The 26,222-nt window shown below is 43.7% G+C and overlaps 2 protein-coding genes and 1 long non-coding RNA gene across 3 annotated transcripts in view; 2 read left to right on the top strand and 1 right to left on the bottom strand.

Annotated features, from left to right (window-relative positions):
- BNC1 (basonuclin 1) overlaps window positions 1–26,222 on the top strand; it is a 127,284-nt gene that overhangs the window by 93,283 nt on the left and 7,779 nt on the right. The window lies entirely within an intron of this gene.
- Window positions 5,186–9,212, bottom strand: LOC121076297. The gene is made up of 2 exons (XR_005823447.1): window positions 9,102–9,212; window positions 5,186–8,129 (listed from the first exon to the last, which is right to left on the bottom strand). It is a non-coding gene; the product is annotated as an uncharacterized LOC121076297 (long non-coding RNA).
- HDGFL3 (HDGF like 3) overlaps window positions 8,614–26,222 on the top strand; it is a 37,236-nt gene continuing 19,627 nt past the window's right edge. The window contains exon 1 of the mRNA XM_040570521.1: window positions 8,614–8,783. Coding sequence (XP_040426455.1) covers window positions 8,700–8,783 — 84 coding nt within the window. The 5' untranslated portion in view covers window positions 8,614–8,699. The remainder of the gene's footprint in view (window positions 8,784–26,222) is intronic.

Below are 26,222 nucleotides of genomic sequence, written 5' to 3'. Positions count from 1 at the left end.
CATTTCCTTACCAAGACATTATGTGGTATAGAGAAATATTGTCACTTCTCTAGAAACAGATGATTTTCTTGTCTTATAATATTTTGTATATAAATCTGTTAGGATGAGTATTTATCATTTAGTAGCATTTATATTGTGTTTGGAATTTATTGAGATTTTACATTTTAGCACGTCATTTCCCAGTGATATTAACCGGGAGCAATTTCTCTGTATCCAAAGTAGAGACAGTGGCATAAACAGTAGCAGAAACAGCCCCTTTGACTTCAAAGAGACCTAGTGCATATTGGCTGTTTGCTAGCAAGTGCAGTAGCCCTGATTTATTATTATTCTATTTATTATTTATAAACACATAACTTTCCAAACTCAGAAGAAGAAAACTGTGCCTTCTTTGAAGAGGGCAGTGTTGAGGAAAACAAAGTCAGACTATGGGGAAAGGGATACATTATACAACAAAGGGATCACTGAAGTGCTGGGCAAAGTCATGCTAATTACAAGTTAGAATCTTAATTGTCATTAAGTGTGCTAACTTCCCTTCCTCCCCCACATCCGAACCACGACCTCTTCTTATTATCCTATATACCACTTCAGTTCCAGGCTCTTTACATTCCTACACTAACCCTCCCTCATTAGAGATGTGGAAGACCTAATCAGCTGTCCTGAATGTCCAAGAGGGATGGAGTTTTGGGAAAGGAATTCAAAAGAAATGAGGTAGTGATTTTTGAGAAGCAGCATATGAAGGGCATGTCGCAAGCAGAGAGCACAGGCTGGAGAGCTCTGAGAGACAAATAGGTGAGCAGGATATTAACTTTGGCATGGCTAACGGGGAAACAATCGACATGTGGCTGCCACATGACAAGATGTAAGTAGGAAGGGGCAGTCTTGCAGGCCACTGCAAGAAACATGATCTGGAGGTAGTGGGTATGTGGAATGTGTGAAGAAATGTGCTTTTAAGGAGTTCGCAGGGGAGCCAGCTGGAACCAGTTCTTGAGTTGCTCAAGGTGGTGTGCTGATCTTTCCGAGTACACCAGAAGGCTGAAGAGAGAGCGTTTCAGACCAAGTGTGGTGGTAGGTTTGGCAGCTTCGGTCCCTCCCTTCCAGTTTCTCTTCACTCCCTGGAGAGGAAAGGAGTGGTTGTCCAAGGAGCTGCGTCCTTCTTTGTTGGGAATCAGAAAATGAAAGAAAATAATGTGCCACATTTTCTGTCTGACCAGTGATGACTTAATTCTTTCCCCTGCAGTCCATCAGGTGCAGTGTCATCCATACAAACTACCCCAAGCCCTCCATTTTCATCCTGGCAACTGTCATTGAAGATGGCCAACATGGTCTTCGCTCTAAGCATCACCATAGCCACATAGCCTCTGCGGACTGCCCTCAATACCTTCAACCCCCGTGTTTCCTTAATTCTTACTCCCAGCCCCCTTGAGCACTAGTATCATCCAGGTGGTGCAGAATGAGGGTGGAAAGGTGAGAAAGAAGCAGCAGGATGCTTGGTCCAGTGAAGCCAATGTGTAGAACACAGATAAGGCAGAACGTTGCTTTGCATCGACTGAAGAAACAGGGTATGAGGATGGGAGAAGCCAAAAAAAGAATACATAGCAGTGACACTCGAAGAAAAGTGCCTTCACAGAGAAGAAAACTGCTCATGATAAAAGAAAGGTAAGATTTGAATGCAACCTAAGTTGCATGGACGTGGAGGGAGCTGAGGATAAGACCCATTTTGTAGATTTGAGACACCAAGAGGTTGGTCATATTGACTGTGGGAGCAGAGGATGATGATGTAAAAAAGTTTGAGGTGTGACATCATGGGAAAAATGCTGAGGGATTTTATAATGATTTCAGCTGAGATGGGATGACATTCCAGTAGCAGTTCGGATTCTGTTAAACTCACGTTGATGCCAGGCTATCCAGGAAGAAACACCTGACTGAATTAATTCATTATTTTTCCTGTGATAACACCTATGCATCCCACTGTATTATGAAATTCAGAGCTTGGGTTCTGGAACAGTAAATTCCAGAGCAATAAGTAAATCCCAACATCAGACTACTGCTCCTGACAGGGGTTTTGTGGTACAAAACAGTGACAATCTCAAGAGTTGTCATGCAAGACACATCATTTCTTTCTGCTCCTCACCTTCTGGCACTGTCATTCAGGTGACATAAAAGTGAAGTTACAAAGCTCTTTAAATAAGTATGTTCTGCTGTCCGTGTTGGGATGTAATTATTCATTAAGTCACATTCCAAAAGGCACTTTGATGAATGTAAAAGGGCATGTGAGAGAAGTCCGTTCTCCTCTGGTATTTAAGAGGGAAAACTACGATGGGGTAAGTGTCATGAATCTGCCACTAAATTTATTGTTCCTGCCAACTCTCAACATATTTCTCACCAAATAAATTTCTAAGGCTTTAGATGACACACTTAAAATATGTCTTCAGAGGAGAAATGTCTGTTGCAGGTTTTCTTTCCTAGGTATTATGGCTTTATAGCTTTAGAGATCAAGTTTGTCACCTAGCCTTTCTAGGAGACACTTTATAGATTAGTATATCAAATGGAGATGAGAAGTCATTAGTTTCATTGTAATGAATGATGTCTCTACCAAACACTTTAAAGTATGGGAACAGCAAAATGAAAGAAAACCGTGCAACTTTTGTCCAACAAGATAATCTTCTTACCACAGATAATTATGTTTATTGGCTATTAATGGAAGTACTAGATTTTGATGAGTGTTTCTTAACAAACAGCTGCTAAAGGATCTCACATGCCACGAGAGAAAATCCAAAGAACAGTGAAGTTTCATAGGCAGGCAGTTAAATGTTGGGAAATACCCAGGCCCAAGCTGCTGGTACAAGTTTAATTCTGTTGTCTTGGATGGTTTGTGATACAATCTTTAATAATCTTATTATGGATTTTTTGTTTGTTTCTACCCTCATAGAAATGCTCAGTCTGGTTACCTGACTCAGGCAGGTCACGGAGAGCCTGATACCTTTGAATGTAGTGTCAAAGCTTCCATTTGAGCTGATGGGCTAACAGCAGCACAGTAATAGATCATTACAGTCATAGAATCACTTCGGTTGGAAAAGACCTCCGAGGTCACGAAGTCCAACTGTTAATGTAGCACTGCCAAGTCTACCACTAAACCATGTCCCTAAGCACCGCAGCTACATGTCTTCTGAATACCTCCAGGGATGGTGACTCAACTGCTTTCCTGGGCAGCCTGTTCCAATGCCTCAATGCCTGTTCCAACCCCTTCAGTGAAGTCTCTGTATGGAAAAGTTACAGGCAACGAATGAGACATATTGGGCCACAGAATTTTGATAGATAATGTGTGGATTTGTTTGATATATTCTAAGATATTCTGAAATCTTTGTGTTCTTCCACATGTGGCTGCTTTTGTCCGTCTCCTAATCCCTCTCTGCTTTTCTCAAGCCTTTCCCGGGCTTTAACTCCTGCTCCCCTTCCAATTTTTCCCAGTTCTCTCTCTGCACTGATAGCTGGTTATGCCACTCTGGTACACTATCTGGGTACTAGGAGGGAAACAGCCATTTTTTTCCTCTCACAAGCAGTGCTTCCACAGTCATCTCCACTCATGAGCTGAATCACATTCACCATAGCCTAGAGCATGTTTAGTCCAGACAGAACATCTGAGAGTTGTTTATCAACCTCTATTGTGTGCATATGAATGCTTTTCAGAGACTTGCAACTTGGCTACGTTTCTATGGGTACTTATAGGACAGCAAAAGGTACCTGGCAATTTGGTATTTTTACAGTTATTTCTTCTATTGCCATTGTCAGAAGAGATTTAATTTTTAGCCACACAATCATCATGGAAAATTTCAATTCTGATGGTTAAATTCTGAAAAATATATAAGTAACTGAAAGCAAAGGTTTGAATTGGAAATTGTTAAGCAGCATTCACTGTTGGCATCTTTTGTTTGCTGTAGCTTCATTTGAGACACCTATAGAGCACAAGGAGTGACAGCAATGCATACTTGCTAATAACATTTCCAACCTGTACAAACATTTCCAGGTAATAATGGAAGGCTCCCAACCACACAAGAAGTTAATTTTAACTGAAGTACTCCAATCTTTTTTGCCTCTAGGATATGCATTCACACCTCTGCAGTATATAAAGCAATCACTTTGAAGATTGTCTAATTTAATATGATTAGGAGATTGCTCCAGTGTATAACATAAGAAGATTCAGAAAACTGGATATATATAACCAGCTCCAGATAAGATACACACCCTTCTCCATTCTAAGCTTATTACAGAGGTTTGAGATCCCCTGGTAAGCTTCTTATCTCCAGTAATTAAGAATATCCTAATGAGCATGGTAAGTGCCTTTCTGTGCATGTTGGGATGGACATATAAGATTATGGCATCTTTCTGCTGACCTCAAGTAGTTCTGTGACTGCAGACGTTGCTCTCAGAAGTGCTGCATGGAGGAATGGCTCAGTTGTGACTCAGAACGATTTCCTATTAAATATCAAAATACAATAAGCACTAGCTTACTATGTACATAAGCAAAATACTAATCATTGTAATCATCACTGACACATTTTTACATACAGGAAAAGGAAATGCAGAAGGAAAGAAAATCATATCAACTATAGATAGACAAGTCAAAAAAGAAATATTCAAAAGAAATATTTTTTTCAATATCTTACAGTAAAGTTGATCATACAAATGGCCATGCTGCAGAGCATTTATAGCCTGATCTTAGGAGGGATTTGGGTGGGGAAAACGAAAGTTATAGGCTGGCCAGGGACAGAATTTCAGAGGCAAATATAAATAATACAAATAATTATAAAAATATTATAGTTATATTTATATATTGTAATTATAATATGTACAAATAATAATATAAATAATAACATATTACACATATATAACATAATACACAATATAGGCAGCATGTCACAAAATGGCCAGCGTGAGATAGCGAGGTGAATAAGGTCCATAGACAGGATAGCATACAAATGTCCAATAAGTGTATGACCATGGAATATTTCTTGTAAAATTTAAATGTGTTTAAAACTGTATTCATGACTTCAGAGGGTGCATTTGGAATTAGGCCTTTTTTGTCCACATACGCTTTTCTTAAGGATTGACTGATGGATTCGACCACTCTGTTGAATCGGTGGTATTCTTTCTCTGTGAAAATTTTCAGCCAGGTATGTGGCTATTTTCCTCATATGAACAGGGGGAAATAATCAGGACTGGCTTCAAGTTTCTCAGTAGGATACTCAAGAATACTGTTTCCTGGGAATTACTGGGAAAGCAAAATTCAGCAGTGTGGCGGTAGCTTCAAGATAGTTACCTCAGACACCATCTGTCCTGGGTGACTCACGGTTTCATGACTGACCACACTCCTGGCCCTGCCACCTCTCTGCAAGGTCCTGCTGGGCCTCAGCCTTCCCCCTCTTCCCCTGCTCATACTTTTATATATCACCCTGCTCAAGAAACACCTGTCTGACAGGGTGATAAGTGAGAGGAAACTTGGTCATATTGCTCTGGGGAGCTTTGGTGGAAGGAGGGAGCCATCCGCACTGCAGGTCTCCCTTGCCCAGTGAGGACACGGTGTTGCTGCCTCTGTGACCTGCTGCTCCTTTGTCTGGGCCTAAAGCAGGCCCAGCTCTTGACTTCTGTAGGTTTAGGACCTGGCTTATAAATATGTGGCCTATATATATTAGCAAGCTCCAGCATCCCTCCACTCACATTTATGATCTGCAACTGCTCTTGAAGTGTTTGGAAGAAACCCTCTTTCCCACTTCTGTTCAGAAGAGGTACACACCCTGTTATCCTTCGTAACAGGAGAGGAACAGAGTACAGGTGACGTAGCAGAACTGTCCCTGTGCAGAAGGTCTCTGCTTTTGTCTGCTGTAATGAGTGGCTGATGGAGTTATGCACTCACACTAAGAAATTCCTTTGTTGTTTGTGCTGAGGGACTTTTCTGTATTGATAATGTGTGGAGCATTTGATTTCCTTTTTAATTTATCAGCAGGGAAACTTGTTGCTTCTTCCATCCTTTCCCAGCAGCTTAACCACAGCTTGATGGTGGGACTATTTGCAAAGTGTATTTAAGAATTTTCAACTGGCCAAAGCTGAGCAGAGTTCTTACCCTGGCAGCTCTTTTACCCACTGCAGCCTGTACACAAGAGAAAAAAAGAGCTGCAACCTTGTATGTCCATGGAATGAGTTTTCTTTAGAGCTCTACTATGTGATTACCTCCACTGCAGACTAGAAATATTATTCATTCACTGCATCCTCTGCAGACACCAATGCTGAGACAGACAGAATTTAAAAAAATGAACATTTTGATGAGATGTTTCAGTTCAGTATCTAGTCACTTTGAATTTTGCTATTCTGACATTTGCAATACATTGGAAGAAATAGGCATACTTCCTGTTCCTTTCTGATTTAAGAGCATTAAATAAATTACTAGAAAGAGCTATTAATACCAATAAATGAAAAGCAAATAATGTAAATAGGAAAAATAAATCAGATCCATCTCTCTAGTAAGTATTCTGGAGATAAAGGTGGTTTGGGAAGATAACACAAGTATGAGAAGTAAGATGCAACACGGAATTATTCCAGACAAACTCAGGTCAGAGTCCACAACTCCTGTACTCAGATATTTTGTATTATATTTGTTCTGAAGAGACTTTAAACTGAAATGAGATATGAATTTAAAAGGATGCAAAATCCTATCTGATGTGAAAGTGAAAGTGAATTGTTTGGCCACACGTCTCTACTGAAGGTGGCTGCTCTGGCAACCCTGTCACTGATCTGGGTAGTTCAGGCACAGATAACAGCACTGAGCAGAGTGCAGGCTAATCACCTGAGTGTTTATTCAGCTTCTTGGATTTTCTTTCCTCATTGTTAGTCTGCTACTGATACCTGAGTTAATGATTTTACAGCAATGCTTCCCTCAGCAGAGAAGCCCATACCCTGTTTTATGACCCAAAGTGCCAAACTTTATTTACTCATGCACTGCCAACAGCGGTGTTTGGGTACCACAGCCATGCCTGGGGACACCATAAACAGTGAGAGTCTTCTTGGTCCTGTTCCAGCCCAAAATCATGTGCTAGAAGAGGTGTTTGCTTGTCTCCTTTCTCTGCATTACCAACCCTACTGGCTGGCAGTGCTTGTTGTGGCCCACTTACTTCCTTCCCTAGATGTGACCCTGCGGCTTTCAGCCACTCCCTCCTCCATCCGCCTGCTGCCAGGTGCTTTCCTTGGGATGTGGATAAGCACCCAGACAGAGCCGTCTCCCTAAACCCAAAGGGGATAGCTGGCGTCTTGCATGCTATAGGCTCAGCCAAACCTATAGAAAAACCTTTTCTAACTTCTCTGCTTATGACCCAGGTTGCAGATGCTTTCATCTTTCACTCCTCTAGACAATACTTCAGTATAACAAATCTCAATAACAATTGATTTATGAACATTACAACTTAACTGGTAACATTATTGTAAAAATAGCAGTATCTGGGTTTGGGAATTGTGAGTTCTCAATGGTTTCCTTCCATAGAGGTAGACGCTTTTAAAAATTGGCATCGTCTGGCAAGAGTCAAGCCCCTGACATCTTCCACGGGCAAGCCCTTGTTGTGAATTCAAGGAGATTCCAGCTCCAGGTCTCCCTGGTGCTGTGGGTTGTTATTTTTGTGGTTTCGGGTTTTTTTTGGTGCTGAGGGACATGAAGGGCCTCGTGGTGGAGTGAGTGTGGGTGCAGAAATTGGGAAGACCCATCAGCGTGCCCTGGACCCAGGCCTTTGCTCTGTGGCCTGCTGAGGCAGGCGTTTTGTCTCATGAAAAGGGCTGGGGTGAGCCCCGGGCTCCTGTGGCAGCGGGTGCAGCTGCAGCCTGTCGGCGGGGTGTGCTCGGGGGGCCGGGGCACCCCAAGATCCGACCCAGGCTAGGTCTGGGCCTTGGTGCCGGGGCCCCGCAGGCCGGAGGGAACGCGGGGCCTGGCTGCCAAAAGCCACAGGGCGCAGCCGGCGTCTCCTCTTCGCCCGGCCTCCATGTCAGGCGCGCATAAAGAACCATGTCACGCTTCAGCTGGGGAAGGAAGGGCCGGGAGGGACGGGAGCCGCTCTCTGCTCTCCTCTTTTCATAGAAACCGATCTGTGTACCTAGAAAATAACAGGAAGGGAAAGCGCGGGGGGGAGGCGGGAGGGGATAAGAAGATCCTGTTTTCGGTCGCTGCCCGAGGAGTAATTCGGAGGAGACGGCTCCATCTTCCCGGGGCCGCGGCGGCTGCGGCGGGGATGGAGCGGGCGGCGTAAGGCGGCTCCGCACGGGGGGGCCGCGGGCAGCGCTGCCGCGGGGTGAGGGCTCCCCGGCCGCCCCCGCCCGGCCAGGAGCCCCGCCGCCAGCCGGCTCCCTGCTAGCGGGGGCTGCTGGGGTTGTGTCCAAGGCCTCCCCCTCCTCCCCCGCGTACACACTCACGCTCACACTCACACACACTCACACACACACACACACACCCCATCTCCTCCCGCCGCCGCCGCCGCCGGAGGAGGAGGAGGAGGAGGAGGAGGAGGAGAGGGATCGGGGATTGCCCGCGGCCCGGCCCCGTGCCCGGGCGCATCGCACCCCGCGGGGGCTTCGCCCGGCTGCCCCCGGGCGGCGTGTGCGGGGCGGGGGGTGCGGGAGGGAGGGAGGGGGGGGGACACGAACGGAGGCTCCCGCGGCGGCTCCCGATGGCTCGTCCGCGGCCCCGAGAATACAAGGCTGGAGACCTGGTGTTCGCCAAAATGAAGGGGTACCCGCACTGGCCGGCCCGGGTGAGTACCGCGGCGGGGGAGCCCGGCACCGACCCCCCCCGGTTCCCCCCCGGCCCGCCGCCGCCCCCCTCGCCCTCCCGCGGGGCTGGCAGCGGCCGGGCCGCGGCGAGGCTCCGCCGGAGGCCCCGGCCCCGGCCCCCGCCGGGCGGGGGGCCGCGGTGCGAGCCCACCCCGCTATTATTGTGCATCTTTTCTTTGATCTGCAGATTTCTCCCCCGGCCCCCCGGGAGGAGGAGGAGGAGGAGGAGGAGGGAGGAGGAGGAGGAGGGAGAGAGAGAGAGGGAAGGAGGGAGGGAGGGGGGCGAGCGCGGGCTGTACCTGGATTGTTATCGCGGGGAGGAGGCTTTGGGAGCCGGCAGCCCTGCCTGCGTGACAGCGATGCTGTTTATTATACGCCCTCCCTCGCCCCGGCCCCCCGGATGCCCCGTGGGGCTGGGGGGCCCCCGCCACCGCCCCGGGCCCAGCTCCGGCCTGGCCCGGGGACGGGGACGAGGCCTCGGGCCCGGCCTGGGTTAGGGTCCAGGGGACACGCGAGGGGAAGGGGCCGAGGCCTGCGGTCAGGGTGGCGGCGCCCTGTGTGGTGCCGGTGGGCTCGGGAGGCACGGCCTGCTGCCGGCAGGTTGGGTGAGGCAGGCGGCCTGGTGTGCCCACGGTGGGCGTCGCGCCCTGCGGCCCCCCGGCTGCCCCGCCGCACGCAGGGGTTTGGGCGCTGGGCCTCCAGCTCTGCCACTGGCTTGGTGCTGTCTTGCACCTCGTTGAGTTTCTCTCATAGCCCTTTGTCATCTTTTATTTTACACCGCTGTGATGTAACTGAGGTGGAAGAGCATCGCGGGCATTTGGCAGTCACATAAGCGCCCCATTGTATTTAAACATCCGTATTTGGTGCAGCCTCAATAATGCGGAGCAGAGCTTTCTCCAGGGGGGTCTGGTACCATGGCACGCTTACAGGGCCTGTCCCTTCCCTCCTTTTTGGTCACTATTGTGTAAACTCATTGCGTAACACGCGTTGTGTGAACTCATTAGCAGGCATCAAACAGTGGGAGTCTATTTGTTGTCTTCTCCAACCTTTCTGGGACAATTCCATGGCACTTCATGCCTTCGTTTCCTAGTCAAGGAAAGTTTCTGTTGTTTCTAACCTGTAAGAGCATGAAGGTAATGGAGTGTTGTATGCAATGTGTACGAAAACAGAGAAGGGCAGGCTCAAGATAGACATCTAGCATTACCCTTCAGCAGAGAGCCCTGGGAGAAGATGAGTGTAAGTGGTGGGCAGCGAATGGAAAGGCTCTCTGAGCGTAGCTGAGGAAGCACCAGCAGTGGTGTTGAACAGCAGATACTCTACAAGGAGTGAAGGCCAACACCACAGGCTTAAGCAAAGGTTGGTAAAGAAATAGTGAGAGGGTGCTAAATATCTAGAAGCATGTAAATAAGGTGATGCATTCAATTATTTTGGCGGAGCAGACTAAAATTAGCATGCAAAAGGACAAACTTAATCAACACTGGGTTGTGGTTTTGTTATTCTATCATTATCCAAGTTGCTGGATATACTACCTAAAAATGGCAATTTATGTCAGCAGAATAGCATGATCCACTGAAAATTGACTTCTTTCTTACCTCTGTTATTGTTTAATTTACTGTGAAAATTTTAATGGGAATAGTTGAGACCATAACCACGTGGAAGCATGTTAATCTCTTTCCTTTTTGAGCCTCTGAAAAACTCCCATTTGTTTACCTAGAAGCATAACAGGCCCTTTTGTTTTAATGACTCTTTTTTTTTCCTTTTAAAAAAAATCACTCTATGCTATGCAGCTGGTCATAGCCTGTGACTAGGTGTCTAAATAGGTACGTGAATGACAATAATCTCCAAGAGAGTACATCTTCATTAGGAAAAAAATAGGTGTGCTATTAGCAGATCTTACTTCCTTTGTGCAGACTAACAGGATGTAAAGTTCAAGTGAAGACAAAGCAGTCTCTAGTTTTAACATGACTTAGCAAGCCGAGGTAGAAATTGTTGAGAGCCCAGAGTCAACCATCAGGCAGGAATCGAGCAGGCAGGCTGGGGGGTGTTGGTGCCGGGTTTTAGTTCACCTGAATGTCAACAGGCACAATTCCAACATGCTCCTGCAGCATGTGGAGCAGTTACATACAGCTTCGTGTTAGATCGGGCTGGTGTCTGCCTGGAGCTGCCTTACTTGTGAGAAATACTCTTCGTACTGTCTTTACTAGGACTTCACCTCATCTTTGTTGCCAGGTTTTGCCTGATGCACGCTTCCTTAAATGAAGGACAAACCTGGTGAGGACGGTGATCTTCATCTTGTTTCCCAGAAAACATTATGCTATACCTATGAGGAGAAAGGAATTGTTTGAGTTGGGTCAAGTCTGATATTCTGATTAATTGAATGTCTTTTATCCAGGGGATTAGCTTGTTTCCAAATCCTTGAGTGTTAGCTACCTACTTCTTCATTCATTATGCAATTAGCACGTTTGGTCTTTGTATCCTCATGTGAAAGTCGACGTTTCATGCTAATATACTAGCTTAATAGTACAACTAACAATACATTTAAATAGCAGTGTTATTGTCCTGCCACATGGCGCTTTGCATGTCTGGGACCTTTGGCAGGAATTTGCTGTGCAGGGACAGGCTTCTTAAACTGTGTTTAATAAAGCTGAGAAGTGTTAAAGCAGGGCAGGAGGACTGCCTACCCTGTAATGAAGTGCACAGGCATTACTGGCTTGGCTCTGATTCAACCGCGTGTTTCCGTGTGCACGGGTACTGTCATACAGAAAATCTCGCTCAGATCCCAGAAGCAGCACAGCTGCCTTAGTGCAGATCTGCCTCAATTACTCTCGTCTTTCAGTGGGTACAACGCTCGTGGGCCCAGCTGGCCAACGTGGCAGAACACTGCACCTATATCCAGCAGAGGTGGCAATCTCTAGTCCTAGACCATTAGCTTCTCTTTGGAGTTATGTTGGTGTCATGATCATCAAGAACCAGCCTGATTTTCATCACTGTGGGAGAAGAGAGAGAAACCTTAAAGGAAGTGACCAGATAGCAATGATTGATACACAGAGGGACTGGTGAAAAATTTTATCTAATAATTGATGGTGCGTTATGGCAGTCAAACTGCATTTCAAGTTTCTTTATGAGTCAGTCTAGCATTAATTTGAAAAGGATCGAACTTGCCGCACTTAGCCAAAATGGTAATGGCCAGTAAATGTTATCTTTACATACCCTTATGAAGTAGAATTGGTGAATAAATGGTGAATAAATTCAAAAGATGCTTTTAGATACTTGGTACATGAAAGATGTCACCTGGGTCTCACCACCTGGGAAGGCTGTTTTGTATTTTGGTATGTTTTCTGGGGCAAAGCCAAAATTTCCTTTAGCTTAACAGGAGGGCCGTGAGTAGGTTTAGAGTTTAGGACCCAAGAATTATATTGAAGCTTAATAGTAAGAGCAGATAAAATACTGGCAGCAGTTTACCTTAACAAGTTGTTTTTTTTTTTTATATGCACCTGATCAAAAATGCGGAAAAAATGCCAACTGGCCAGGTCATCCCTTGCTGTAGTCCAACTGATAAGCAACTGTGTATCCAGAGTGCATGCGGAAATAGAAGGAAGGCTGCTATGGTAAAAATATAGGAAAAAAAGATCCAATTCATTGTACATTTCAAAATTGTAAATCCCTCTGTGTCTTAGTTCCCTGTTTTTGTAGGACAAGTAACAGCACTTTTCCCTTTAAAAAGGTGTTGTGGAAACAAAAGCACTAACACTTAGGAGTTGCTTGGCTACTACTGTGATAGGAGTTCTGTTAGCACACATGGACAGAAAGATCTCTTTCTTCGGATACCCAGCTAATCTAGGATAGATGTCCTGGTTTATTTAGAAATTGCCCCTTGAATGGTCACTCAGATGAGATAAAAGGGGAAGACTGGTGGTAGATTCAGAAGGATCAATAATGGTGTTTGTTTTATGAGCGACCCTGAAAAAACAATAAGCACTTAGTTGCTGAAATTAGCTACTGATTTGAAAATAGGAAGGAAGCTGTTAATGCAACTGTAGAGAGAGGAGGAAAAAGTCTGGAATGACCTCAATAAAATAAGAGCATGCCCAGGTAAATGGTTGATGCCATTGATGAACAGAAATCTAGGATCATGCAGACGGGGAGACAAGAACTAGGTTTGGATAAATCCAGATAGTTTGTGTGGGGATGTTTAAGTTGATTTGGGACAATACAAAACAGATCCAAGCAGGTAAAACAGTGTATTTTAATGTAAAACACATGGATGTCTAAAGCTGGTTAGACCATTTCATGCTGGGAGGAGAACACATCCTTTAAAGTGACAGTGTCATGCCAGATACTTTGAAGGTGCATTTGGTGTCTTGGGAGTATAAATTTCCTGTTTTCCAGACTCCTGCTCTTGTGTTCCTCTTGTCCAGTGCCCTTACTTCTACTTTGAATTAACACCTACCTGAACTCCAGATTTGCTAGGTACCTGGCAATCCTTGTATTTGAACATCACTATTATAAAGCATCTGCCAGTAGCGATGACTGAGTGGCATTTGAGGCACTTTAATATATTGGAGTTTTAAATGGGTATGAAATTTTGAGTTTATTGCTTGTAGTGATACATAGTAAATGCTGCCATTTTAACGGGAGCTAATGTCTGCGGCAGGCTCAGCATCATAAATGTAAGGATGATTACATGATAAGTCTTAGCTGAGTGAGTCTTCAGTATTGTTTGACTGTGCCACCCCCCTACAGCAAGATGTGAAAGTTAGGTACCTTAAAGTAAGAGCTAAAGTAATCTAAGGGAAGGGCTTAAAACTAAGCTCATGCTTACAGACTTTGGTAGACTAAAGCATAAAAAGATAAGGCTAATAATACTATAGTGTTACAGTTCAGTACAGTATTAAAGAATATTAAAAGTAATTATTGCTACGGAGTGACAGAATTCCAGAAGACTTTTAGTGTCAGTAGAAGATCTGTAAAAATGTATTTTAGACACTTACACACAGGCATTTTAGTAAATAAACCTTTCTTCTCCAGGTCAGTGAAGTGGATGAAGCTTGTGGGTTGATTGTGGTGAAGCTCTCAGTGTAGGACCAAGGGCCGTGCTCCCACAACCAGGAACAACTTTGGTCAGTTGTAATCGCAAGTATGGCAGATTGGAAATATTAAACTCTCAAACACATCATAGAAGAAAGACTCTACTCTACATTTTAAGTGTTTGATATTTAAAACAGACCATTTGTTTTCTTATTAGTATAAGGATAAGGGAAGGTAGGTTTTCCCTGGCAGGGTTTATCTTTTTTGGCAAAGAATGACAGACAAAAATCAGATCAGATCCAGAAAACTTCAAAGGGTCCATCAGAAATAGACAACAGATCTTTCTCTATGTTTTTCTGCCAAAACCCAGTCTGCAATCTTTTGAGTTTTTCTCCTTGGCCATTTGGGACCTGTCCAGTCCTTCACCATGTGCTTTTCTCCTTTTTCCCCTTTTGGTTGCTCTGTTTTATGACATCACTTTTGCTGTGTTACTAAATATGAGTCTCCTGTGACTTCTCCTTTACCAATTCTGAGCTTCTTCCTGCTCTCTCCCTCTTTAATTATGTACCTCACTCATACATCACTCCTTAGAGATCTGCAAGCAATTTTTCAGGCAGGTCTCTGAGATGAGACATGATGTGCTGATCACGGCAAAGGTCTGTCATAACCAAGGAACTAATTCTGAGATTGTTGGCTGCTTCACACAGCACTCCCATGAAGTTGGTGGAGGTGCATCTGAAAAGAGACATTTAAGGCCAGGAGTTCTTTATGGAATCGCTTTTTGCTTTCTAAGCCTTCTGCACCAGGTTGAAACATGTTGCTTAGATAACTTGAGCTTAAACTTTTATTTGCAAATATCTGGTCATGTTTAGAGAAGGTGTGAGTGCCTTTTCAGTGACTTCACCAGCTCATTGAGTACTGTTTCCTTCATTTCCTAAAACAAAAATAACAAGGAGCGAAGTGTGAATTCTCCTATTGTTTGGAAGGTGAGGAACCTCAGCAGCTGATGTTCTTTATCCGTGCTCTTGTGTTCTGCTGTAAGTGTGACTTGAAAACAGATTTCACCTGAGGTTTGTAGCTTAAAATGGAATAGTTTTTGTACAGAAAATTGAATCATAACTTATACTAAAACCTTTCCAGTTGCGCTTGCTTGGCAAACGAACCATTTTGGGGCCAAGGTGTTCTATGTTTGATGTTATCGCAGACAAGAATATCTGGGAGAACTTCTTTAAAATCAGTTCTTTAAATCTCTCTTTTTTAATTAGTTTAAATAACTATCCCCAAATGTGCAAGTCTGTTCTTTTTGTGTAAATGACAATAGAGGAATATATTTTCTCCTGCAGCGTCATGTTTTACAAGCCCAAATGAAGCTAACCCAGAAGGAGGACAGTTGACTCAGAAGTTTTGAAGCAGTAAGCATGTAAAGATTTTCATACCCATTCCGTGCAGGCTTTGTGTTAGATGTTTTTCTTGCCATTCCAAAGCTACCAAATAGATCTCATCAAGTAACCTCATGGAAATCACTGGATAGACACACGCTTTGTCTGAAGGGAAGGTGCCCCTTTCAGTCAAATCTGTAGCCTGTCAGGTCAATCTGCATGTTCTTACTGTTAGTTTCCATTACATATATTAATTGACAGATCTCTTCTGTTTGTTATTGTGTTAAAGAACCTGTTAGGAGACCCAGCTGGAGTGAAGCACAGGCAGCAAAACAAAGGCTGAGTTTTCAGTCTTAACTCTTTCCTGATTTCTCTATCCTAATATTGAATTGATGTTAGTTTTCTTGCATTTAGGGTAATAAAAATGTTACAAGCAAGTGATTGCTGTCAGTAAGTATCTACAATTGTCATCTGAGGATAGACGAAATGATTTCCTGATAATGCTGGAAAAGTGATGACAATGTAGAGATCTTTCACATTTGAACTGTTTGCAATGGTGTTGTCTGAGCAGTAAAGACCTTCCCACTGTATGCTTGAGAGGCATAAGGAGAAGGAGTCTGCCTGAGGCCTCAGTAATACTGTAATTCAAGTGATAAATATAGCAACAAACACTGGAAAGTAGCCTGTGTGGAGCAGGCAGGAAGAGGATGTGGAGCCAGCTTTCTAAAGGTGTCAGGAGTTAGCTGAACGTCAGTGCTTTGCTCTATCTTTAGGTACCTTAGTGCTTTTCAAGTCTGCCCCTGTGTCATCTGTGTCTCGTACCTCTAGATGCCATGGGTATCCGTGTACGTGTGTGCCTGCACGTAGCTGTTCTGTGCATATGTGTACACACCGGGATGTACATGAGGGATGCTTAAAACATAGGAGTAACACGTTGCTGTGGTAGCACACCACTTGACTCTGGACTCCGGTAGAGGCAGCATCAGTAGAGAAGGGCCCGGTAGTTTGGCCGAAGCACAGTAGGAACAACTAGAATAAACAGTTATTTAAAAGATTCCAAGAAATATTTGGCAGACAAGTGAGTATCATGAAGTAAAGCTTTTAAAACTTAAAGAGGGAAATGGATCCTTGCTTCCTCCTCTGGGGAAGGTCCCTGCATTACTGGCTTTGCACTTCTGAGATTGTTTTGTTCTCTTGTGTAACAGCCAGTTCTAAACCTGATACAGAAATTGGAAATAAATTGCAGTTTCATTTCCAGTTCTTCGTTCTTCTACTTGGACTGTTTGACAAGATGGTCTTGATAATATATATTTTTACCTAAAGAATATATAAGACCTGGCTATTTCATTTCATTTCATTTCATTTCATTTCATTGTTCCTGAAAACAAAAGGAAGGTAAGATAGTTGATTAAATAGTACAGCATCTTAACAAGAGAATGAACTTCCCATGTTATGATATTGTTCCTGTTGCCCTGTTCTGAAGTTCCCCATCCTTCAAATGGTCCCAGGTCAATCCAAATAGTACTTTCCACATCACTGCTGCTCTGAAAAGACACATAAAGTTCTCGAATTTTAGCAAGATTTAATCCCCATCTCCTGGCCTTTTGTAAACCCCTGCTGAAATCTGAAAGTGCCTTTAGAGTCAACATAAAAGGAGGAGAGATTGTACTGTGCTCTGAGAAGCACAAAGCCCAAAGTTAGAAGGGACAGGTGTCCAGAGAGTTTGGTGTCTGCCTTAGAAAAATACGTTTAAACCTCTTTCAGTTTTCCATCAGCAGACTGAAAGGATAATTAACATACATCTGTAGCCCTGAAAATGCAAACTGGAAACAACTGTTTATTTTGCCTTGCAGCAAAGTGTAAAAAACCTAGAGAGGCCATTTGCCAGCTCTAGTTTGGCTGTTTGAATAGAAGGCATCATGTAACAAAAGAGGAAAAACAGAGCAAGGAATGTCATACGCCAAAGAATTTCTTTAAGACGATCAGCTAACAAAGCATCCTACATCCAGCAGAGTAAGTAGGGCTAGGGAGGAGGGAAAAGATTCCAGACTGTGTAGGGACCTTGCAGGATCACTGGTGTCACTGATGTCAGCTAGAAAACAGCGTGTAAGTCTTAAGAGTCAATAATTTTGTACTTGTCAGGCTCGGAAAGCACCTACCTGTGAAGCAACGTGTAGCAGAAGTAAACCCATGCAGAGGCAGTGAGTAGAAGTAAGTCTGGGAGAGCTCAAGACACAATTGCGCAGTAATGCAAATCATTTCTGGGAATCAATCCCATATCAAATCGGATTATAAAATGTATAAATAAAGTATATATTGAAACTTGATAATAATTTAGGGAGTGACCTTACAGAGATATGTAGCATATAGGCTGGAGATGCAATCTAGGTGGGAGGAGCAGGAAAGTGCAAATGGAGGAGCAACTGCTATGGTTGCAAAGAACAATTGTGGGGTTACGGTCCTTCCCCTGATGTGCTTATGCATTCTGCATAGAAAGTCATTGGATTCAGGCAGCTCTTTTTTGCCATTTTCTCTCAGCACTGTGAATCTTACATAGCACAGTGTTCAAGCCTCCCTGAAAGGGATCCTGTGAGCCAACCCCGTCTGTATTCTGGAGGACAGGGTGTCTTCCTCAGCTGGTGTCTCCTCAGCCTGAGAAAAACAGACAAATCAGGAATCTAGGTTTCGGCCCCTGGCTGTTGCCCAAGTCCCTAACCTATTGTTTGGTAACCAGGAGGCAGTTCTTCCAGCTCCGCCTCCACCTATCCTTTGGGAAAACTTTCACCCCTGGGCACTTACGGTTTGTCTTTCCTATGGCACATATCAGTGTCTTCCGTGGAGAGGAAGGGAAGAAAGCGCTGATCAAGTGGCATTTAAATTAGCACGTGTCACAGGTTCGCCATCCTGACAGAGCAGCCTAAGATGATGCCGGAAGGCAGAGCTCTGTGCCTCAAAAGGAGCCTTGCATCCTTCCCCTTCTCGAGGAGTTTTGCCTTCGGGTCCCACTGCTGGTGCAGAGGCCACCCAAGGGCAATGGGTGAGGGGTTCCTGACCAGCAGGGGCAGAGGGGTGGGCTTTGCACCTCCCAGCAGAGGCGAGGCTGCCCATGCGTGGCCTTTCTTCCTTGGGAGACCATTTATTATTAATTAATGTATGTAAATCAAGCCTTCCAGCCCCACTGATTGGTTTCGCGCAGCGCTGACGTAAACGTGTGTGCGTTTTCATGAGCTTCCTGCAACTGCTGAGCAGCCCTCACGGCGGTCCCGCACGGGGCCGAGCAGTTTTCCTGGGCGCAGTCACACCACGTGAGGGCTGTCTGCCAGCCCCCTGGCAGGATGTGTGTTCGCATGTGGGGATTTCTGCGTATTGCCTTGACCTTTGCAGCACGTTGGCTGTTTGAGTGCAACTTGTGGTCCACTGTTGGCTTCCTGTAGTATTGCTGCTTCCAGCTTTCTCTCTCTTACGTTGCCAATCCTTTTTTCCCAGATGTGTTAGCTTTTTCCTTTTGCAAACTAAATTTTGGGTTACTTGCGGCTCGTATTTCTCACAGACCTAGGGCTCTGTGAGTCATTTGTCGTATCCGTTTTGCCGCTGCTGATTTCAGCGGAGTGACTGCATGTTTATCCACACACGCACAGGAGCAAAGGAGAGTACCTTGGTCTCAATGCTTGCAAAGGCTCCTGGCGTGCTGTCCTGCAACGCCTCTTCCAGAGCACGGCAGGCGTTAGGTGAGGCAGATCCGGACAAGGAATACAACCCAAGCAAGGCGTCTCGTGCCAGGCACTGTGCCATGCTGTGGTGGCGTCTTTTGTCATCGTTTGCTTAAACTAATCACTTGCTCGTTGGGTTTCAGCCCAGATATCCTTCTTGCCATCTGAGCCAACGTGCATTAGTATTTCTACAAGGACTTCTTGAAGCACAGCTATCTGGGATGCGGTGAGGAGTGCTCATTCAGGGTTATTCCATTATTGTGGAAGTGTTTGTGAGATGGAGGTCCCTGGGATGTTAGCACCGTACCGATAGCACTACGTCCCCTTACCCACTGGCAGGCTCCTGCTGGGCGTCCCGAGTGTTTTGTGCCCGAGCAGATCCAGCTGCAGGGCTGGAGGCTTACTGCCGTGGTTGTTACAGCAGAGCGGAAGGAAGATGATGCCTGTCCCATCAGTTTGCTCTGTAAAGACCATGTCCCAAAGCAAGCGAACGAGTTTAACTGCATAAAGATTCCTTGATTTCAGTAAAACCGCTTACATCTGTGGTGCCCTGCCTGTAGAAACACAAAGTAGGACCGTAGCCTGAGGGAGAAGGCAGGCGTTCATCTTAAAAAAGTTAAAAAATAAAAGATGACATTCCATACTGCAGTGCCTCTCCAAATACCAGGGCTTTTGAAAGATATTAGCGGTGCAGCAAACTCAACAGATAATTCTTTTCGTATGGTGTCTGGATCAGGTGACTCACACATGTTCACATTTTCAGGTACTTGCTTTTGCTGCTTTTTATCAGGAGTTATTTTTCAAAATCTTCCTCTTCTGCAAACTTTATTTTTCTTTGTCACAGTCAGTATTTGTATAACAGCCTTTAGAAGAAGGTAGCATAAAGTTATTAAGCCTCGTGGCTAGAATTTTAATGTCTGCGATGATTTATCACTGGTAATAAGCCTGTCCTGTCTGTTAATGTTTTGTTTTCTCTGTGTTTGTTTGAGAGACACTGCTTTGGAGCTTTTCATTGCTGTTAAGGGAGCAGGTCAGTTTTCTGAGCAGGTTTTTCTGAATTGGTGCTTCTGGTAAAATGACAAGGATTCCATGTTAAAAGATGAACGCAGATTAGAGAAGACGCAGTTGTCAGACAGGGCTCTTCAGCATTAAAACGCTGTGAGTGCTTTCTCCTTGTCTTCTGCAAGATGCTTTGTGCCATCTCCCGCCTTACGAATGAGTGGATTCACCTGTGTGTATAATTGCTGTGCTATTGTGCTGGATGGGATCTGATCATACAAAGGCAAAGACTTTGTTTATGGTGCCAACTGCGTGCCCAGCTATGCTTCCAGGATCAGCTCCTAGCTGTTAAGTTTTTAGAAGCCCATAATAATAAAGATTTTAGTGGCAATATGTTAAGAAGAACGGCAGCTTCTTCAGTAGATGTGGGAGCAAGGGGACCAATTTTTTAACAAGAAGCTTTTACTTTTTCAAAACATTTGCTGCTAGATGAAGATGTTAGTTTACTTCTTTGTCAAAAGTCCGCAATACACTTGACCTGGTGTAGTAACAGGGGTGTCAGAGTCATCTCTACAGCCAAAAGTTTGCTGTCTGCATGACAGATTTTATTGAAAAGGGCTGCCATCATGCGCGGTGCCTGTGAGATTGAGCTGGGGATCTTCAGGATTAAAAGCATGAGCAGTGCGAGCTAAAACTCTTTGGCTGTGAAAGATGGTTTGGACATGTCACGTGTCATCACCAATGCTTTAAAAAGTAAAAGCAAGTGATACCTAAAATTAAAATGTTGAATACCGGCCTGAAAGCCTTATGACTGTATTTCACTGATTTGTATGAGGTGTATGTAAACACAGTACCTGGATCCCAGGATAAATCTGTGTGTTTAGTGTTCCCTAATGTCCTCCCCAGTTCCAGATATGTGTCTCATTAACCAAGTTCTCTTCTCTGTGTAATTGCCTTTTCCTAGTTATTTGCACAAGATGAGTCAGAATAATACGCTGTTTCTTTACAGCTGCTTTATAAAACAAAATGGTAACCTGATGTAAAACATGGATTTTTTTTGCCGAGCTGCCAATGGAGAGTGCTAAGCTTCCTTGCTCAGTATGGATGCTATTCCCGATTTAGAGGTAAAGAGTGTTTTAAAAATTTAGTATTAATGTATGCGGGAAAACAGCTATTACCGTTCCACACACGCAATTTGCCCCTGACAGCCTGTATCCTTTAAAAATCACTGCTCCTTTAAAATTAATCCTCTGGTTGCCCCTCAAAGTCAGTTACAGAAATGAGACAGAGTAATGGCCAGAAGCCCTGGTGGTGTTTGGAGAAGGAAAGTAAGAGAAAATCAGAAGCTTTTGGAAGAAAGCAGATTTCTGGAGTAAACTTTGTAACTTCCGTAATACAACTGCTCCTGAGTCACTGGCTTTTGTAGGTAACTCATGTTCATGAGAAGTCATTTAAAGGTAACACAAAATACTGACACGTACCTCATCAACAAATTCAAGTTAACTTACTGGATAGAAAGAGAGGATGTTCCAAAGTAAGTCTTAAACCTACAAGTATGTAAACATGTAGGCAAATTCAAGCCCATAATTAATAAGTAGAGATTAAAATCTAAATCAAAGAGAGTACTCGCATGCTTAAAACTCGTATTTAGGGTTACTGATGTGAAATTGTTAAATAAGCGTATTTTTTAAAATAATGGGCATGCCACCCTACAAGTCTGGTCACTACCATACTGATACATCCCACTTGTCTCTGATGTTAATGCCACTTACAGCTCAAAAAAAATACATCTTTTTGTCTTTCACGTTTTCGTTATTGCATTTGAGTGATTTTTTTCTAATCTGGCTTAGCAATTAGGATTTAAATTCCTAGGTCCATGTGTACATGTGGGAGTGCTTCAAATATTTTAATGCAAAGAGTTTCATTCCTCTAGGCTGCTGCTTGAGGGTTGTTTTGTTTTGTTTTGTTTTTTGAGGAAAATGTTCATTTTGATAAACAAGGTTGTTAATTTTTTAGGGAGTATCTAAGTAAATATAAGCAACATTACGTTTTTGGTTGAATCTAAATGAAGGCTAAATGAAAACTGTCATTCTGAGGTTTTGGAAGCAGAAAAAACAGGCAGGTGGGAAGGAGTATGACTTGGCTTGGAAAAGCTCATTCCTATCTCTCTCTAGGCAGACAGATTAAAATTCCTGAGAGTTTAACCTAGACTGAGGGACTTTGCAGAGAGGGTATTTGACACCGTAATGACAGCAGAATCAAAGCAAGCCCAGTAAAAATACCAAGTTTGGGCCTGACTGCTGCACAGAGACCACTGTGACTGCATGAATCTCTTCTTCAAAAAAAAAGCCCAGTTGTTTCAGTGACCCAGCCGACCCAGGCAGAAGTTGCATGTTAGTTAGCAAAACAGGCTGTTAGTTTCATCGGTTGGCTTGCACCATAGATGGGGCTAAGGCTGGGGCTTAATGACGACAATTATTCACAGACAGTTGTTCAGTTTATAGCAACCCAAGGCTTTTTACAAATTCCGAGCTCTTCTGCAGGTATGAATTTGCAGTTTGTCAGCGGAGTAAACAGGAAATCCTGACTTTGAATGAAAAATTATTGCAAGTCACTCTATTTCATTGGCTCTGCAATTAGATTTCATGGTTTCTCGTTCTCCCTAGACGGAGCACATGTTGTTGTACATGTGATTTGCGTCACAACAAAATAATTGGCCTGGGTGCTGATGATATTTGGTGATTATTACTCATCCCATAGCGCCAAAATCTGGATTTAGACCTTTGTGCTGCTGAGGAGTCACAGTCTGAATGCACTTGTTCAGTGATAAGGAGCATTTTGGTCCCCTGATATAATCCTTAGCTGCAAGTAAGGCTAACAAAACAGGTCACAGAGTACACAAGCAGGAGGTTTTTCTGTTCCCAAAGGCCCAGCTTAATGGTCGCAGCCTCCAAAGTGTCAAACTTGGAACCTCCCTAGCAGGAGCCTTCTAGCTGCATCAAGTGAAGCAGCAAGTGAGGTCGTTCCCTTCTGCGCCTCGGATCTTTGTGTCCACCCTTCGTAAACTGAAGGTTCGCACCTGCAGTCTCCATCGATCAGATTTCCTTACTCACAACAATTCTAGCTGCAAGCCATTGTGTCAACAGGGTTTGTGTACTTTGTGGGAAGCTGGTCCAAATCCTGCAGAACAGCTCTTGGTGTTCTTCAGCCTGGAAGTTTTGTGCCGTTCCAATTTTTTTAACTGACTTTTTAGGGAAGTAAATTGCATTGGAAGAGAAATAGTAAATTAAGCCAGCCAAGTCTGGAGATTGCAGTCTTCCAGAAATTTGCTTACCTTTTGGCTTTAAGTGTGTCAATATAAGAACCAGCAACACTTCTTTTAATAACAGCTTGAGCGGTGAAGAATGGATCTTCGGATATGTGAAGCAGATGAGCCTTGAGTATAAAAACTGGTTGTGTGTATTTGACCAAATGTCAGTGTCCCAGGCAGGCTGCATCCGACTGAAAAGATTTTGATGAAGTCGACTGGCCAAAACATTCTATCGCATGAATACAACATTTTTCCTGAAAAACAAAAACCATCAATGAAAGAGTAAAATTCCAGTATAAAAATTGGAAGGCCCCAAAATATTCATCAGTCTTTCGTGTTCTTGTACCGTTCATCCACTCTTTCTAACAGATCTGATATGACAGGTGGCAGGATTCATCCGAGCACTTTGGGGAGGAAAATGGTATGATTTTAGTGTCCCTTTGGCTTACAAGAACAGAGTGGCAAGAGAGAAATATGGTGTTTGTGAATGTGCAGTCCCTAAAATTTCTCATGTGTTGATGTCTTGACTGTTTAATCAGTGTTTATTTGCTGTATGCCTTCCAAACACAGTTTTGTATGTGCATTTCTTGCACACTTCTAATATTTCAGGACAAAAATATTTGTAGTAAGATGATAAAGTAGGATAACCAAATTTTGTCATCAGAACGTGCTTTAATTTGGTGTTAGTGCGCTCACTGTGGTTTGCTCAGGTGAATGTACGTTGCAAACAGTATTTTGATACCCGAGAAATAATTTACTTAAAGAAGTAAACACAGAATGCCTCAGAGCTGGCAATATTTGTTGAAAAGGAACAACCTCTCACCACCTATCCACAAATAAAAAAGTAAATTTGTGAGCCATGAAACTTAAGAAGATTATTTTTCTCTGGCTTGCCTTTATGTGGATTCCCTGTTGTCTAGTGTTGCGGTTAAGCTTGCATTGCAAGCTGTCTCTCAGCATATGGGCTACTGGTCTGTCCATCTTCGGATGGACAGCTTGTTTATCACAAAACATGAGGAAACTTAATATCTCTGGTCTTTCTTCTTTGTCTGATGTGGCAAAATGAGCTGACGTGTTCCTAAGTTACTGCAGGTGAGAGTTTGACTGAAAATAGTGTGATCACATCCTATCCTTTCCTTACGAAACAGCCTGGAAAAAAAACATCCTAATACTAGCACTATTGCTTCACTGAAAGTGGCAGGGAAACATTTCATTTGGAGAAAATGGAGCAGTTTTGCAACAGTCCAACTTTGGTGTGTGGTCACTGACTGGGAGGATTGCAGCTTGATAACCTGAAATCTTCATCCAACAAAGCTGAAAGTGTTTGTTATTAGTAATACCTAGCTTTTCATCTCTGGACTTCATCTGCTTTATAGGAAGAACTGTACCATCGTCCCCATTTGTAAAATGAGAGCGAAGGAGGTGCAGTGATGTGGCCAAGGGCAGCCCAGAGGCCAGTGGCAGAGGCAGCTCCCCAGTCCGCTCCTCTGGCATCCTTCAGTCCCAACCATGCAAGCTGACAGAGGGCTCGAATCACATGAATAGGCTGGTTATCTACGAAGTCATGCATATAGATACTAGTCATGCAGAACTAAGCTTTGGCCCCATTTTCATACTGAAGATGAAAGCAGCTCTGCAGAAAGTGTATTTCAACTTTCTGTCTTAAAAAATATGCTGCTAATTAGGGACGTAAAGGGGCTGAACTCAGCTGCAGGACTGCTGATCTTTCCTAGTGAGACATTGCCTGCCAGCATTGTTTGGACTCCAACTAACCCTTCATTGTCTTCTATCTTGATGAGGTCCTGAGCATGCACAGGAAAAAAGGATTGATGTCTTTATATTGTCATTTCTGGCTGTCTGCAGGATACCCTTCAGCCATTTTCAGCAGTGCTCAAAAGTATGCTCTGCTGTTTTTAATCTTGTTTTGCTTTTTGTTTTTGCTGGTGGCACTCTTCCATGCCCAGAGACTTTTTTAATTTTTACTTTTGTAGCTGTGCAATTCCACCTTATTAAGTTGGATTCCGCTTCTAGTCTCACCCTTCACAGAGTTATCTTTTTTAATGGGTGAAAAAGTGCATATGCCAGCATTCCACACCAGGAGTTCTAGTGTATGATGTACATCAGGAAAAGAGTTGTGCTCTGCTTCAAATATCTCGTAGTACTGATAAATGAGAGTGAAATTCTGCAGTCTCCAACCAGCTTTAGTTGGATTGTTGTTCAATTTAAGTACTACAGGATCTGAGTCACAGTTTTTAGGTTGGAGAAGGTTGGATTTTTTTTTTCATTTTAGGATCCTCTGGGGAAAAAAATTAATATTTCACATTTTTGCAGAGCTGTATTTTAAACAATGGTTTAGGAAAGATACTGCCGTACTGCTAACTCCCAGTAGCACTAGCTATTAAAAAGTATATTAAATCGACGTGAATAAAAATGACACGTTATAGAAAAGCAAAATACCCTATTTTAATAATGTATTTTGAAGAGTATTGCTTTTATCCATTTAGAGCTGTGCTAATAAGCTAACTGCAGAAGATCAAGCTGTTTGTATGTGTTGGGCAATAATAAGCAACTTGAACCACTTTCCAGCAAAAATACTATAGGCCTTTGCTTGACTGCTGTGCAGTGACTCCAGGGATTTCAGGGGGAGATACAGATCTCTGCAATGCTTCTGTGTGCTTTTGCCAATCAAAGGCATTTACAGTATGTCAAAACAATCAGTGATTACTGCGCTGCAGTTTTAATTCCCTCCTTTTGCAAAATAAAAGGACTTGTTCTTGTGGTTTTAGTGCCCACATAAGCATCTCTGCATGCTGAAGTAAAGCTTTCTTGTCTGTGCATGTGAAGCTGATAGGTATTTTTGCACAATATGTGGGTTTTTGTCAATGTAGAATTGTGTTGGAGCATAATGGAGCAAGGTCTGGGAACTGCTGTGGTCCAAAAGCCACCCCGATAGCCTGGAAGTCCTGCTTCTGAACAGCAGCATACCCGCAGCAC

Source organism: Cygnus olor, chromosome 11 (assembly GCF_009769625.2).
Source record: "Cygnus olor isolate bCygOlo1 chromosome 11, bCygOlo1.pri.v2, whole genome shotgun sequence".
Lineage (NCBI taxonomy): Eukaryota > Metazoa > Chordata > Aves > Anseriformes > Anatidae > Cygnus > Cygnus olor.
The sequence above is the reverse complement of the archived record's forward strand: the minus strand, read 5'-3'. Positions and strand labels throughout refer to the sequence as shown.